At 37.6% G+C, this 12168-nt stretch overlaps 1 protein-coding gene across 1 annotated transcript in view; it reads left to right on the forward strand.

The window, feature by feature from the left end:
• The window catches only part of NKAP (NF-kappa-B-activating protein), a 19460-nt gene continuing 7292 nt past the window's right edge, over positions 1-12168 (forward strand). Inside the window, exons 1-8 of the mRNA XM_042242560.1 lie at positions 1-509; positions 3190-3270; positions 5236-5306; positions 5615-5755; positions 7505-7568; positions 8952-9061; positions 9160-9235; positions 10301-10450. Of these exons, the coding sequence (XP_042098494.1) occupies positions 124-509; positions 3190-3270; positions 5236-5306; positions 5615-5755; positions 7505-7568; positions 8952-9061; positions 9160-9235; positions 10301-10450 (1079 nt within the window). The 5' untranslated portion in view covers positions 1-123. The remainder of the gene's footprint in view (positions 510-3189; positions 3271-5235; positions 5307-5614; positions 5756-7504; positions 7569-8951; positions 9062-9159; positions 9236-10300; positions 10451-12168) is intronic.

Consider the following 12168-nt stretch of genomic DNA (forward strand, 5'->3'; position numbering starts at 1 on the left):
AAGGTTTCCTCGGGTTCTGGCGGAGGTACGGCTGCCGGTCCTGGGAGCCAAGGCAACGGAGAATTTTCCCAGGCTCGCGCGAGCGCCCCCTTCACCCACGGATTCAGGGACCCAGCAATAGCGATGGCTCCGGTGTCTGGCTCCCGCAGCCCGGAGTGGGAGGCCTCGAGCTCCGGGGGGAAGCGTCGCAGTTCTTCGAAGAGCCCTAAGCCTAGCAAATCCTCTCGCTCCCCGCGCGGCCGCCGCTCTCGCTCGCGCTCTTGCTCTCGGTCCGGGGACCGGAATGGCCTCAGCCATCAGCTGACTGGCTCCAGCCAAGGCTCCCGAAACCAGTCCTACCGTTCGCGCTCGCGATCACGCTCTCGAGAGCGGCCCTCCGCACCGCGCGGCGCCCCTTTCGCTTCTGCCTCCTCGTCTGCCTATTATGGCGGCTACTCACGCCCCTACGGGAGCGACAAGCCGTGGCCTAGCCTCCTGGACAAGGAGAGGGAGGAGAGCTTGCGGCAGAAGTGAGTGAGACGAACGCACTTTCTTTCGCAAGCCCACCAGCCTTTAGAGTCCGATTTATCGTTCATTTCGCACCCGACTGTTTGCATTTCGCTCTCTCCCTGACTTGCGCGCGTTTTCATCCTTTCTGTCAGTCCACCCACGATGACGCCTTATTCATCCCTTTCCATCGTTAGGTTTTTCCGCTCATCCTCCGGCCCCTTCATCTAATGCCTTGGTCTCCCTCCCGCTACCCCTTCCAGCCTCCTGGCTTGTTGCGGGCATGGTCAAGAGCCTCGGACCTGCCGGAATTACAGCATTTACTTGGTTGTGTCGTTGTCATTAGTGATCACGTTTTCATTCCCCAGTAGACTGAGCCCTTGGAAGAGCCCAGATTATTGATCACAAAATTTACAGTGCAGAGCACTTTGTAGGTGCGCAACCATTGCTTGCTGAATGATCAAACAGGTTTGAGACAATAGGATAAGTGAGTGGAGTTGTTTTGCAGCGACTTGGGAAAGGTTGAGATATAAGGTTTAAATTGGAGGGGAGGGGAACCTCTGAAACAAGATGACTAAATGTAGGGAAAAAATGATGTGTAGGAAAAAATTATCTGTTAAACTGTAAGGTTGGACTACATTGAGAAAGATCTTAAGCGGTCTCAATCTTCAGCATGAAAAATGAGGTCAGATTGACATCAGATCTTCTTTAATGACTGAGTATTGGAGAGGAAGATGAATAGTTTAAGGGGAAAGGAAAATAATTATAATTACTGTTTTGTAAGCTTTATTTTTTTTTACTTAAAAGAATTGAAGTATAGTAGATATATAGTGTTTTTAAGTTACCAGTGTACAATAATATAGTGATTCACTATTTTTAAAGGTTATACTTCATTTATAGCAGTTATGTGCTTTGTAATTCTTAATATCTAATGCTTATTGAGTGTTAAATTGTGTGTCAGACACTGTACTGATCATACTGTATGTGTTTAAAAATAAAAAAAAAATTTAAAAGTGTAACAGGCATTGAGGGGCAGGTTAAGGTTTCAACAATTGGGAGATAGCTTGAGTCTTTTTCTTCCAAAAGTGGGGGCCACTAAAGTCTAGTGATTAAGAGAACAGGCTCCAGAATCAGACTGCCTGAGTCTGAAGCCCTCCTTTGTTGCTTAATACTTGTGTGACCTTGGGCAAGTTATTTAACCTCTCTTAGTTTCATTTCTTCACCATGTAAAAGGGAAAAATTAGTACAAAAGCTTTTTAGAGATGTAATGATTTAGTGCCTGGAACACAATAAATTGCTCTTAAGTGTTAGCTGTTAGTATTTTGTGCATGGGAACAGAAACAGTAAAAACAGTCCTAAAATAGATTGGAGACTGACTTCTCCAAATTAAAATTTCCAGAAGGTAACCCCCAGGCTGTGTCCATCAAAAAGCATCCAGTTTCCATGCTAGACATTCCTTACCAAAAGATGTCAGAATTCCTTGGATGAAATTTTCGTTTGTACATTTAGGAAGTAAATAATTTTAAAGTATCCACGAAGTTGGGTGGCAGGAGGGATAAGAACTTTACTGCTTGGTCTTTTTAGCCTGTCAAGCATTCTTCATCCTGTATGTATGTATTCAAAGTTTAGCTATAAGTATGTCCTCTATTAGATTTTATGTTACTTCAAGTAGGAAACCGGAGTCTAACTCTGCACAATTATACCTTTTCCCCTGAATAAGGAAGAAAAAAATATTTTGTTTTAAAAAATCAAAAAGGATTTTATTTCTTTAATAAGGTTCTTCTTTTAAACAAGTGGAGTCACAGCAGCTGAAGTTTGAAGAAGTAAACCTTAGTTTTTGTTGTGTATTTGTGTGTTTATAAGGAATATCAAACATTAAGAAATCACATGTTTGGGAATGCATGTAAGAATTAAAGATTTTAAAATTAAAAAAATAAAAAAGAAATCACAAACATAAAACAAAATAATTTTGTTTTCCAAGGGTAGATAGAGAATTTACTCCTTTTTGAAAAAAAAATTAGGGGAAAAACAGAAAACAAACGCTATATCTCATTAAGTAAAGTTTTGTCAAAACTTTTCTTTTACTTTCAAAGGTCCCTTTATTTTCTACTTCTAATGCTTCATTTTTATTTTCTTCATTAATTCCTGACTTTTTGAAAACGAAGGTTTGACCTTGTCAGGAGTAGAGAATTCTCTTTACTTTCATAAGGATACATAAACAAATGAAGTTATTTCCAAATGTAAGACCATTTTTGTCACATATTGCAGAAGATGAAATGAGCAATTGGGAGCTGTGTGATGCATGTACTAGAAATGACACACTGGACAGCCTCCCAGGCTGAATCTCTGGCCAGGCCTATCGGGCTGTCTGTAGTTTGCACTATTTGATAGAACATCAGATACATCAGAATATTAGATCCTAATATTGAGTTAGATCCTAATGTTGAGTTTACTTAAAAAAAAAAAAAGTTGGCCACCTCTTGTGGCATGCGGAATCTTAGTATCTGAACCAGGCATCAAACCTGTATCACCTGCAGTGGTAGCACAGTGTCTTAACCACTGGACTGCCAGGGAAGTTCCTGAGTTTAAACCAAGTTTTTATTAGTTTAAAGTTTAAAATGTAGAGGGAAAACAGGACTTGACTGGACCCCTTTGAATCTTATAATACATTTAGGAAACAGTTTACCTGCCTATCTCTTCTAGGAGACTAAGTGAGAGAGAGAGGATTGGAGAATTGGGAGCTCCTGAAGTGTGGGGACTTTCTCCAAAGAATCCAGAACCAGAGTAAGTGATTAAAAATGCATCTTTTATATGGCAGAAACCAACACAATATTGTAAAGCAATTATCCTTCAATTAATAAAAATAAAATTTAAATATATATATTTTTTAAATGCAACATTTGTTTAAATCCAGAGTCTATGGTCAAAATTTTTGTTAAGTGAAGAACTTTAACTACAGCTCTTTTTTTCCCTCTTTCTTGTGATTTATGCTATTCTGTGCCTTGAGTTTTAAAAACATTAAACATACCTTAGTATTAAAACATGCTCCTTGTGGATTTTAGCATGCTAATTGTTCTCTTTAAATTGTAATTCATGGGATGCTAATTTCCTATTCATAGAAGGGTTCAGTGTTGAAACAAATACATTTATAGTATTTTGAATTATTTTTTCTCAGTCCAGTAACTGATTAAATGTCAGACATTAACATTACAAAAAGTTTTTAAAAATGAATATACTGAGTCTGTTTAGTTTCCTGTATTCAGTATTATTAAAGGCCTAATGCTTTTTCCTTTTCCTTATTTTTTTTTCCTCTGTGTTGTTGTTCAGTCATGTCCAACTCTTTGCGACCCTATGGACTGCGGCTTTTCTCTCTTTGGTGCCATTCAGAAGCTGCATCTACCCTCTGCTCTATTTCTGTGTTTTCTTTAGAGTTGAGACAAGGTGCTTGACAGGTAAACTTGTAATTTGTGACAGGGTGATAAAGCATTATTATCTGAAAGTTCTTTTTTCTTCTTAAAAAATTGTTATTTTTTCCCACCCCCTATAATTTTTTGAGATATATTTGACATACAATATTAGTTTCAGGCATGTTATAACATGATTCAATATTTGTATATATTGCAAAATAATCACCATAGTAAGTCTAGTTAGCATCCATCACCATATATAGTTATAAAAAGTTTTTTCTTGTGATGAGAACTTCTAAGATTTACTTTCTTATCAACTGTCAGATATGCAGTACAGCATTATTAACTGCAGTCGCCATGCTATACATCACATCCCCATGACTTCCTTATTTTATAACTGGAGTTTGTGTTTTACCCACGCCCTGCCCCCACCTTCTGCACTCTGGCAACCATCACTCTGTTCTCTGTATCTGTGGTGTGGTGGTTTTTTCTTTTTTAGATTTCACATATAAGTGAGATCATGTCTTATCTTTCTCTGTTTGACATTTCATTTAGCAAATGCCCTCACAGGCTGTCCATGTTGTTGAAAATGGCAAGCTTCATTCTTTTTTAAAGATAAATAATATTCTGCTGTGGGGTATGCTTGTGTGTTTCTCATAGTTCCTTTATCCATTCATACATTCATGGATATTTGGTTGTTTTAACATTTTGGCTATTATAAGTAATGCTGCAGTGAGCATGAGAGTCCAGATATCTCTTTGAGATATTGATTTCAGTTCCATCAGATATATATCCAGAAATGAGATTGTTAGGTGATATGGAAGTTCAATTTTTAATTTCTTGAAGAACCTCCATTCTGGATTCTATAATAGCTGTACCATTTTATATTCTCACTCTGTTATATTATAACAGTGTAAGTGTTCCCTCTTTTCCATATTCTCACCAACAGTTGTTATCTTTTGTCTTTTTGATAACGTTCATCCAAACAGGTGTGAAGTGATATCTCATTGTGGTCTTGATTTGCATTTCCCCAGTGATTAATGATGTTGAACATCTCTTCATTACCTATTGGCCATCTGTGTGTCTTCTTTGAAAAAATCTCTATTCAGATCCTCTGCCTATGTGTAAAATCACATCATTTTTTGGGTTTTGCGTGTTTTTTTTTTTTACTATTAATCTCTTCTCGGATATGATTTGCAAATGGTGTCTCTCATTCAGTCCATGCTGCAGTCCCCTGGGGTTGCAAAGAGTCAGACACAACTGAGCGACTGAACAACAACAACATTCAGTAGGTTGCCTTTAACACTCTTCTGATTCTTATTACTGTTTTCTTTAAATTCAGCTCTGATGAACACACACCAGTAGAGGATGAAGAGCCAAAGAAAAGCACCAGTTCAGCTTCTACTTCAGAAGGTATTTTTTTAATTGAGAGCTTTTTATTGAGAAATTTTTAAAAATACATTTATAAATAGTTGAACATTACACTTTACTTGTATTCAAATTGCCTGTCATCATTTCCTTTTCAGTATTTCAAATACAATAAAATTGATACTCAGAAATACTTGTGATACTTGTATATGTATGGCTGAGTCCCTTCACTGTTCACCTGAAACTATCACAGCATTGTCAATCGGCTATACCCCAGTACAAAATAAGTTTTTTTTTAAAAATTTAAAAAGAAATACTTCTTTAGAAGTAATTTTTATTTGTATTTTATGTAGAAGAAAAGAAGAAGAAGAAGAAGTCTAGTCATTCAAAAGAAAGATCCAAGAAAAGGAGGAAGAAAAAATCATCTAAAAGAAAACACAAGAAGTATTCTGATGATAGTGACAGCGACTCTGATTCTGACACAGACTCCAGTGGTAAGAAAGCCAATGTCATTCTGCCCGCCTTACTTCAAAACTAGTTTTACTTCTTAAAGTTTATTTTAGTTTTATATATTTTTGGCTGTGCTGGATCTTCGTTCCTACGTGGGGGCTTTCTCTAGTTGTGGCAAGTGGAGGCTATTGTTCGTTGCGGTACACAGGCTTCTCTTGTTGTGGAGCTCAGGCTCTAGAGCGTGCAGGCTCAGTGGTTGTGGCGCATGGACTTAGCTGTTCCCTGGCGCATGGGATTTTCCTGGACCAGGGATTGAACCTTTTTCCCTTGCATTGGCAGGCGGATTCTTAACCACTGGACCACCAAGGAAGTCCAAAGCTTATGCTAGAAAAAGGTTCTTTAAAATAATAATAACCAAGAGTTTTGAACATGCACTGACTTTGTGTCAGGCACCCTGCTAAGTGCCTGATAGGCATTATTGCTGTTTAATCCACACAGTCACTGTCAGACACATCATAGAGTAGGGGAGACAGAGGACCTGAGCAGATTATAAGTACCGCTCATACCCAAGGTCACACAGTTGGGATTCAGAGCTAAGCGGTGTGACTCCAGAGTGGTTGTGTGTAGCTGCACAAGGCGTGTGGCACCGAACCAAGTTGGGGTCAGTCTCTGAGACGTGTGGTGCCAAACCAGGCCATAGGGGGCTGCATCAGCCCAGTGGAGTAGCTCTTTGGAGAGATTCTCACACTCAGCGGTCAGCTTTGTGTGATTTTCAGAGGTACAACATAGGGGACCCTTCAGGCCAGCAGTTGATTACTGGAGGACACTTCCTGTGTGGCTGCATCACAACAAAGCCGTCTTTTGGTGTCCTCCCATGGCTGGTGATTGACAGAGGGTGCCTCCTCTGGGGACACATTTCTATGGATTTCTCATCACAGGTACCCTGTCACTCTCCTGCAGGGTCCTGTGTGGCTTGAGAGTGACTTTCGTCTCCACATATTGCATGTCCTTTCTCCTGACTCTGCCATGTAGTACAGAATCCGGCTGCCTACAGTGCCAGTCTCCTTTCATGTGGCTTGGCCTACTCACTGCATGGATGGACGTGCATTACTTTTGTAATAAAACTGACTTTAGAAAGAACTAGCTTAAGAGTCACCTTTTCACGGTCAACCATTCTTCACCCACCCTCTCCAAACCAGACTGATGGTGAGACTCCTGTGTGCGCCCAGAACACCGCCCCCACACTTCCCTGTCACTCGGATTCTACTGACCCCTTTCCCTCTGTCTCCTCCACTAGACTGAGCTCCTGGAAAGCATCGCCCAAAACACAAACATCATGAGGATACTCAAACATCCAGAAAAGTGAAGGGAGTAGAGTCATTAATGCCATATACATTGCTTGTCACTCAGGTGTACCATCTGTTAGCATTTTGACATGTTTGCTTCAAATATGGATTTTTTGTTGTTGAGATATTCAAGGTAAATTAAAATATCACACTGCCACCCTAAATATCTTTGTGTACATCTTTAAACAATAAGGAAATTTTCCTGTCTAATCACAATACTATTATCTCATGCAATCAAGTTAATAATAATACCCTATAGAACCAAATGCTTAGTGCAACTTTAATTTCTATGTCCCTCATTCCTTGCACATTTCCTAACAATAAATGTTTGAATGAATTAAATTCTCTGTAACAACAAATAGAAGAGTTATAAGGTATTTAACTACTCAAAAGTATTAAAGTTTTAGGGTTAAATTTTTTTTAATTATAATATGCTTTAATTTGCAGATGAAGATACAAAAAGGAGAGCAAAGAAAGCCAAGAAAAAGGAAAAGAAGAAGAAACACAGATCGTCAGTTTTTTTCTTTAATTTTTATTATGGAAAATTTTAAAAATATATACAATTATATAAAATAGTATAATGGACTTCTGTGTAACCATCACTCAGCTTGAACAATTATCAACTTATTGACAGTCTCTGCTGTCCACCCTACTGTTATATTGAAACCAGTCCCAGATATCATTTCATCCATAAAGCTGCAAGTTTCTCTAAAAGATAGGCATTCTTTTTTTAAAAAAAGTACAGTACTATTAATCTACATAAAATATTTAATAATAATTCTTCATTCAGGTCTCAGCAGTTTTTTTAATAGTTTCCTCAAATTAGAATCTAAACAATGTACATGAATTGTGATTGGTTGATCAGTCTTTTCCAACTCTTTAAATAGATAGCTTTCCCTTCCCTTTTGTTCCTGCAGTTTAGTTGTAGAGGAAACAATATCATTCGCCCTGGAGAGTTTCCTGCAGTGTGAATTTTGCTGGTTCTATTCTTATGGTGTCCTTTTAACATGCTTTCTGTCCTTTATATTTCCTGTAGATTGATAGTTAGGTCTTGATAAGGTTCAGATTTGAGTTTTTGGTAGGAATACTTCATAAGTAGTACTGTGTACTTCCAGCAGGAGGCAGATAATGTCTGGTCATCTCTTTTTGTCATATTAACCTGCATCAGTAGTCTTTGTTTAGGTCCCTTACTTCATTAGGGATTGCAAAATGATTCTTCATTTATTAGGTAAAATAATTCTATATGAGAAGCCTACCCTCATTACCTATTTGGTTACCCTGAAGTATAGTTGGTATAGGAAGGGTGGAATAATTGCTTACTTGTTTTAGGAGTTTTCAAAATAATGAGTTGAGGTTTTTTGAGGTTTTTATCGTCATGAGCCCAAGGATTCAAGCATATTTGATGTATTTTAATCCATTATACTGAAAATTACTGATGTTCAAATTGATAAGAGCTGTTTTCTTAAACTGCTTTATTTCTGCTCTCTTTCTACAACATGAGAACTATATTTTATTGTTCCCTTGAAAGTGAAAGTGTTTGTCGCTCAGTCTTATCTGACTCTTTTCGACCCCATGGACTGTAGCCCACCAGGCTCCTCTGTACATGGAATTCTCCAGGCAAGACTACTGGATTGAGTTGCCATTCCCTTCTCCAGGGGATCATCCCAATCCAGGAATCGAACCTGGGTCTCCTGCATTGCAGGCAGATTCTTTACTGTCTGAGCCAGCTTATAGTGAAATAAGTTAAATTTTTTAATACAAATTCTTTTCTAACACATTTGAATAAGCTGAGCATCCAAATCATTTCAATCAGTCTTTCGTTGCCTTGAAAAAGTAAGATGCCCTTTAGCCTGGGAATATTAAATCAATTTATATCAAATTATAATCAATGCAGGAAGAAATATAAGAAAAAGAAGTCTAAGAAGAGCAGAAAAGATTCCAGTGACTCAAGTTCTAAAGAGTCCCAAGAAGAGTTTCTGGAGAATCCTTGGAAGGATCGATCAAGTAGGTTCTTCTGATAGAGTTTGACTTCAGAACAGATAAAACACTGAATTAACTGATTAGTCGAAATGTGAATATGTTTCTGAATATCTTTCCTGCAGAGCCTGAAGAACCCTCAGATTTGATTGGCCCAGAGGCTCCCAAAACACTTGCCTCTCAAGATGATAAACCTCTGAAGTAAGTAAGAGCATGTTTATAATCTCTAAAGTGCCTTCCCAAAAGTATGGTCCTAACTTACTCTTCCAAGTATATCTTTCACTACTCCCTTATTTAGACTCAAAGTTTCTGTGCACTTTCACCTTACTTCTTCCTCCAACACGCCTTCCCTTCTTCCCCAGTCCTGGTTTCTTCACTAACCCCAATTCCTTCCTGTTAAAATCCTTAACATTTCCCAAAGCCCTTTTCAAAAGGAGGGGCATGTGCTGATTCCCAATACCTTCCCTCCACAGGTAGGTGTGATTCCTACCCCTCTTTAATTCTTTAGTACTCACAGCATTTTCTTTTGTGTATTGTAATATATATTCTACATTGTATTAGTGTTATATCCTTATTAATATATAAATTCCACAAGAACAGAGATTATTTTTACTGTGTGTTACAAGCTTTGAGTTTAATAGATACAAAGAATTTAGTGACTTGAATGAAGGGGTGGTAGTTTTTGTTTCTTGTTTTAAGATTTTTTTTCTTCAAGTGTATTAGGTCTTAGTTGTGGCATTTGGGGTTTAGTTCCCTGACCAGGGATCGAACCCAGGCCCCCTGCACTGGGAACGTGGAGTCTTAGCTACTGGACCACCACGGAAGTCCCAGGATGGTAGTTTTCAAAGTCCCCTTGAATGAAAGTTAATAGAGAACTGTTACTGTATAGCATTATTATTGCCCGTAAGTCTAAAAAAATATGTTAATGTGAGGTATATTATTTCTCTACTTTGTATTTAAAGGGAAAAGGAATTCACTGGAGGCAGAAGCAATAAAGACAACAGCTGTAGGGAAAATTGATCCATAATTGTAAACCATGAATATATGCTCACTAACATCAACCTTTTTATTCTTCCAAAGTATCTCTGCATTTCTGGGTTAGTAATATAGGTCACAGTGCAGTGTTCCCTAATTAAATTAAGGTAATTTACATGAGGCTTCCCAGCATGCTGCCCAGCAACTGTTATTCCTACTGTTTTCTGAGAGAAATGTGTTTTGTGCTTTCTTTTCTAATGAACCTTTTCTTAATTCTGTATTACTTTGTAGCTATGGCCATGCTCTGTTACCCGGTGAAGGTGCAGCTATGGCTGAATATGTAAAAGCTGGAAAACGTATCCCACGAAGAGGTGAAATTGGCTTGACAAGTGAAGAAATTGCATCATTTGAATGTTCAGGTTATGTAATGAGTGGTAGCAGGTATGTTCTTGGCAATGAGGTCAGTTTCCTTTATAACTACCAAAATTATATTTCGGTGATAGATTTCATTAAGTGCCCATTTCTAACAAAAAGTAGATTATAAATGTTGGGGTTTTATTGGTTTTATTGGTATAAATATAGTTGTCTAAAATTCCAAGTAGGTATGCAACTCAATTGTATCTCCAGCTTCAAAGAATTAGTCTTTCCAGTGTCATTTTCTCGTTTATAGTTTGATATAGATAGTTTATCTTCTGGAGGAGATAGTGAAATTTGGTTACTTATCAGTGTCCCATGAGCAATGTGGCATTCTGGTAGTTAAGAAAGCAGTTTCATAAGACAGTAAAAGTTTCTGAGTTTGCCTGTAGTTCTCTGTGGAGAACGTGGACTCTCTAGTCCTCTGGACACTGAGAATGAAGAGTGAAAAAGGATATGACAGAGGTCAGTTTCAGCATGAGAAAAGGAATATAAAATGGGGAAGAAAAAGCAAAATACCAGAAAGAACAAGGAGAGTGAACTAATAGGGCCTCAATACCAAGATCAAGCTGAATTTTAAAACTTCATAAACTTTTAAAAGTGGGCAAATATTTGCAGGACCCTGGAAGCATCTTCAGAATCTTGGAATTCTGAGGACTGACATTTGAAAACATTATATCTAAGAACCAATAAGACAAGAAAAAAAATGAGAGGCACAAGAATTGGAACAAAGGATGTAACACTTTCACTTTTTGTGAATAATAGAAAATCCTGAGGAATCCTCAGATGAATTATAAATAACAGGAATGTTTAACAAATGGTTAGATATAAAGTTAATACAAAGAAATCAATAGCATTTCTGTGTGCCAGCAACAAACAACTAGAAAATATAATTAAATGAAAGGAAAACATTTATAACAGTATCATCAGAGAATATGAAGGACTTAGGAGTAAATCTTAACAAAAGAAGTCTAAGATCTTTACAGGCAAAACTATAAAACACTGAGAGATTTAAGAAGACCTAAATAAATAGAGAGATACCATGTTCATGAATAGGAAGGCAATACTGTAGAGTTATCAGTTCTCACAAAATTAAAATGTTAGACTAAGGGGCTAAGAGTAGCCATCTCATTTCTGAAGAAGAGCAGGAAGGTGATTTTTCCTACTGACATGAGGGCTTATTATGAAGCTTACAGCACTTCACTTCAGAAGGAGTGGGGGAAACAAATGAACTGTTCAGTGGAATAAAATACAGAGCCTGGTAGAGTTATGTATGTATGGAACTTCATTACATGAAATAGCTGCTTTCTTCAGTCAGTGGGGAAAGAAGGAACTAGGCAGTAAATGGAGCAGGAAGAAAATGGTCACCTGTATGGAGAAAAATGAAAGTAGAACCCTTTATCACTATTTAAAAGTCAGTGCAGCTAGATTATGGACTTAAATGTCAAAAACAACTTCATTACTCTTAGTATAGAATATGAACAGATATCTACTAGATCTTGGAGTGGGGAAGTATTTCTTAAAGTAGACCAAAAAATGCAGCAAACACACAATAATATATTGATAACTTTACCTGAGGTAAAAGCAACAACTTTTGTTCATCAGAACATCTTAAAATAAGTGAAAAGACAAGTTGGGATAAGATCTTGTAATATACACAACTGATAAAGAGTCAGTACTGAGAGTATTTAAAGAATTTCTGTAAACAAAAGGAAAGTGAGAAAATTACACAAACAGGCATTTGT

Source organism: Ovis aries, chromosome X, assembly GCF_016772045.2.
Source record: "Ovis aries strain OAR_USU_Benz2616 breed Rambouillet chromosome X, ARS-UI_Ramb_v3.0, whole genome shotgun sequence".
Classification (NCBI taxonomy): Eukaryota; Metazoa; Chordata; class Mammalia; order Artiodactyla; family Bovidae; genus Ovis; species Ovis aries.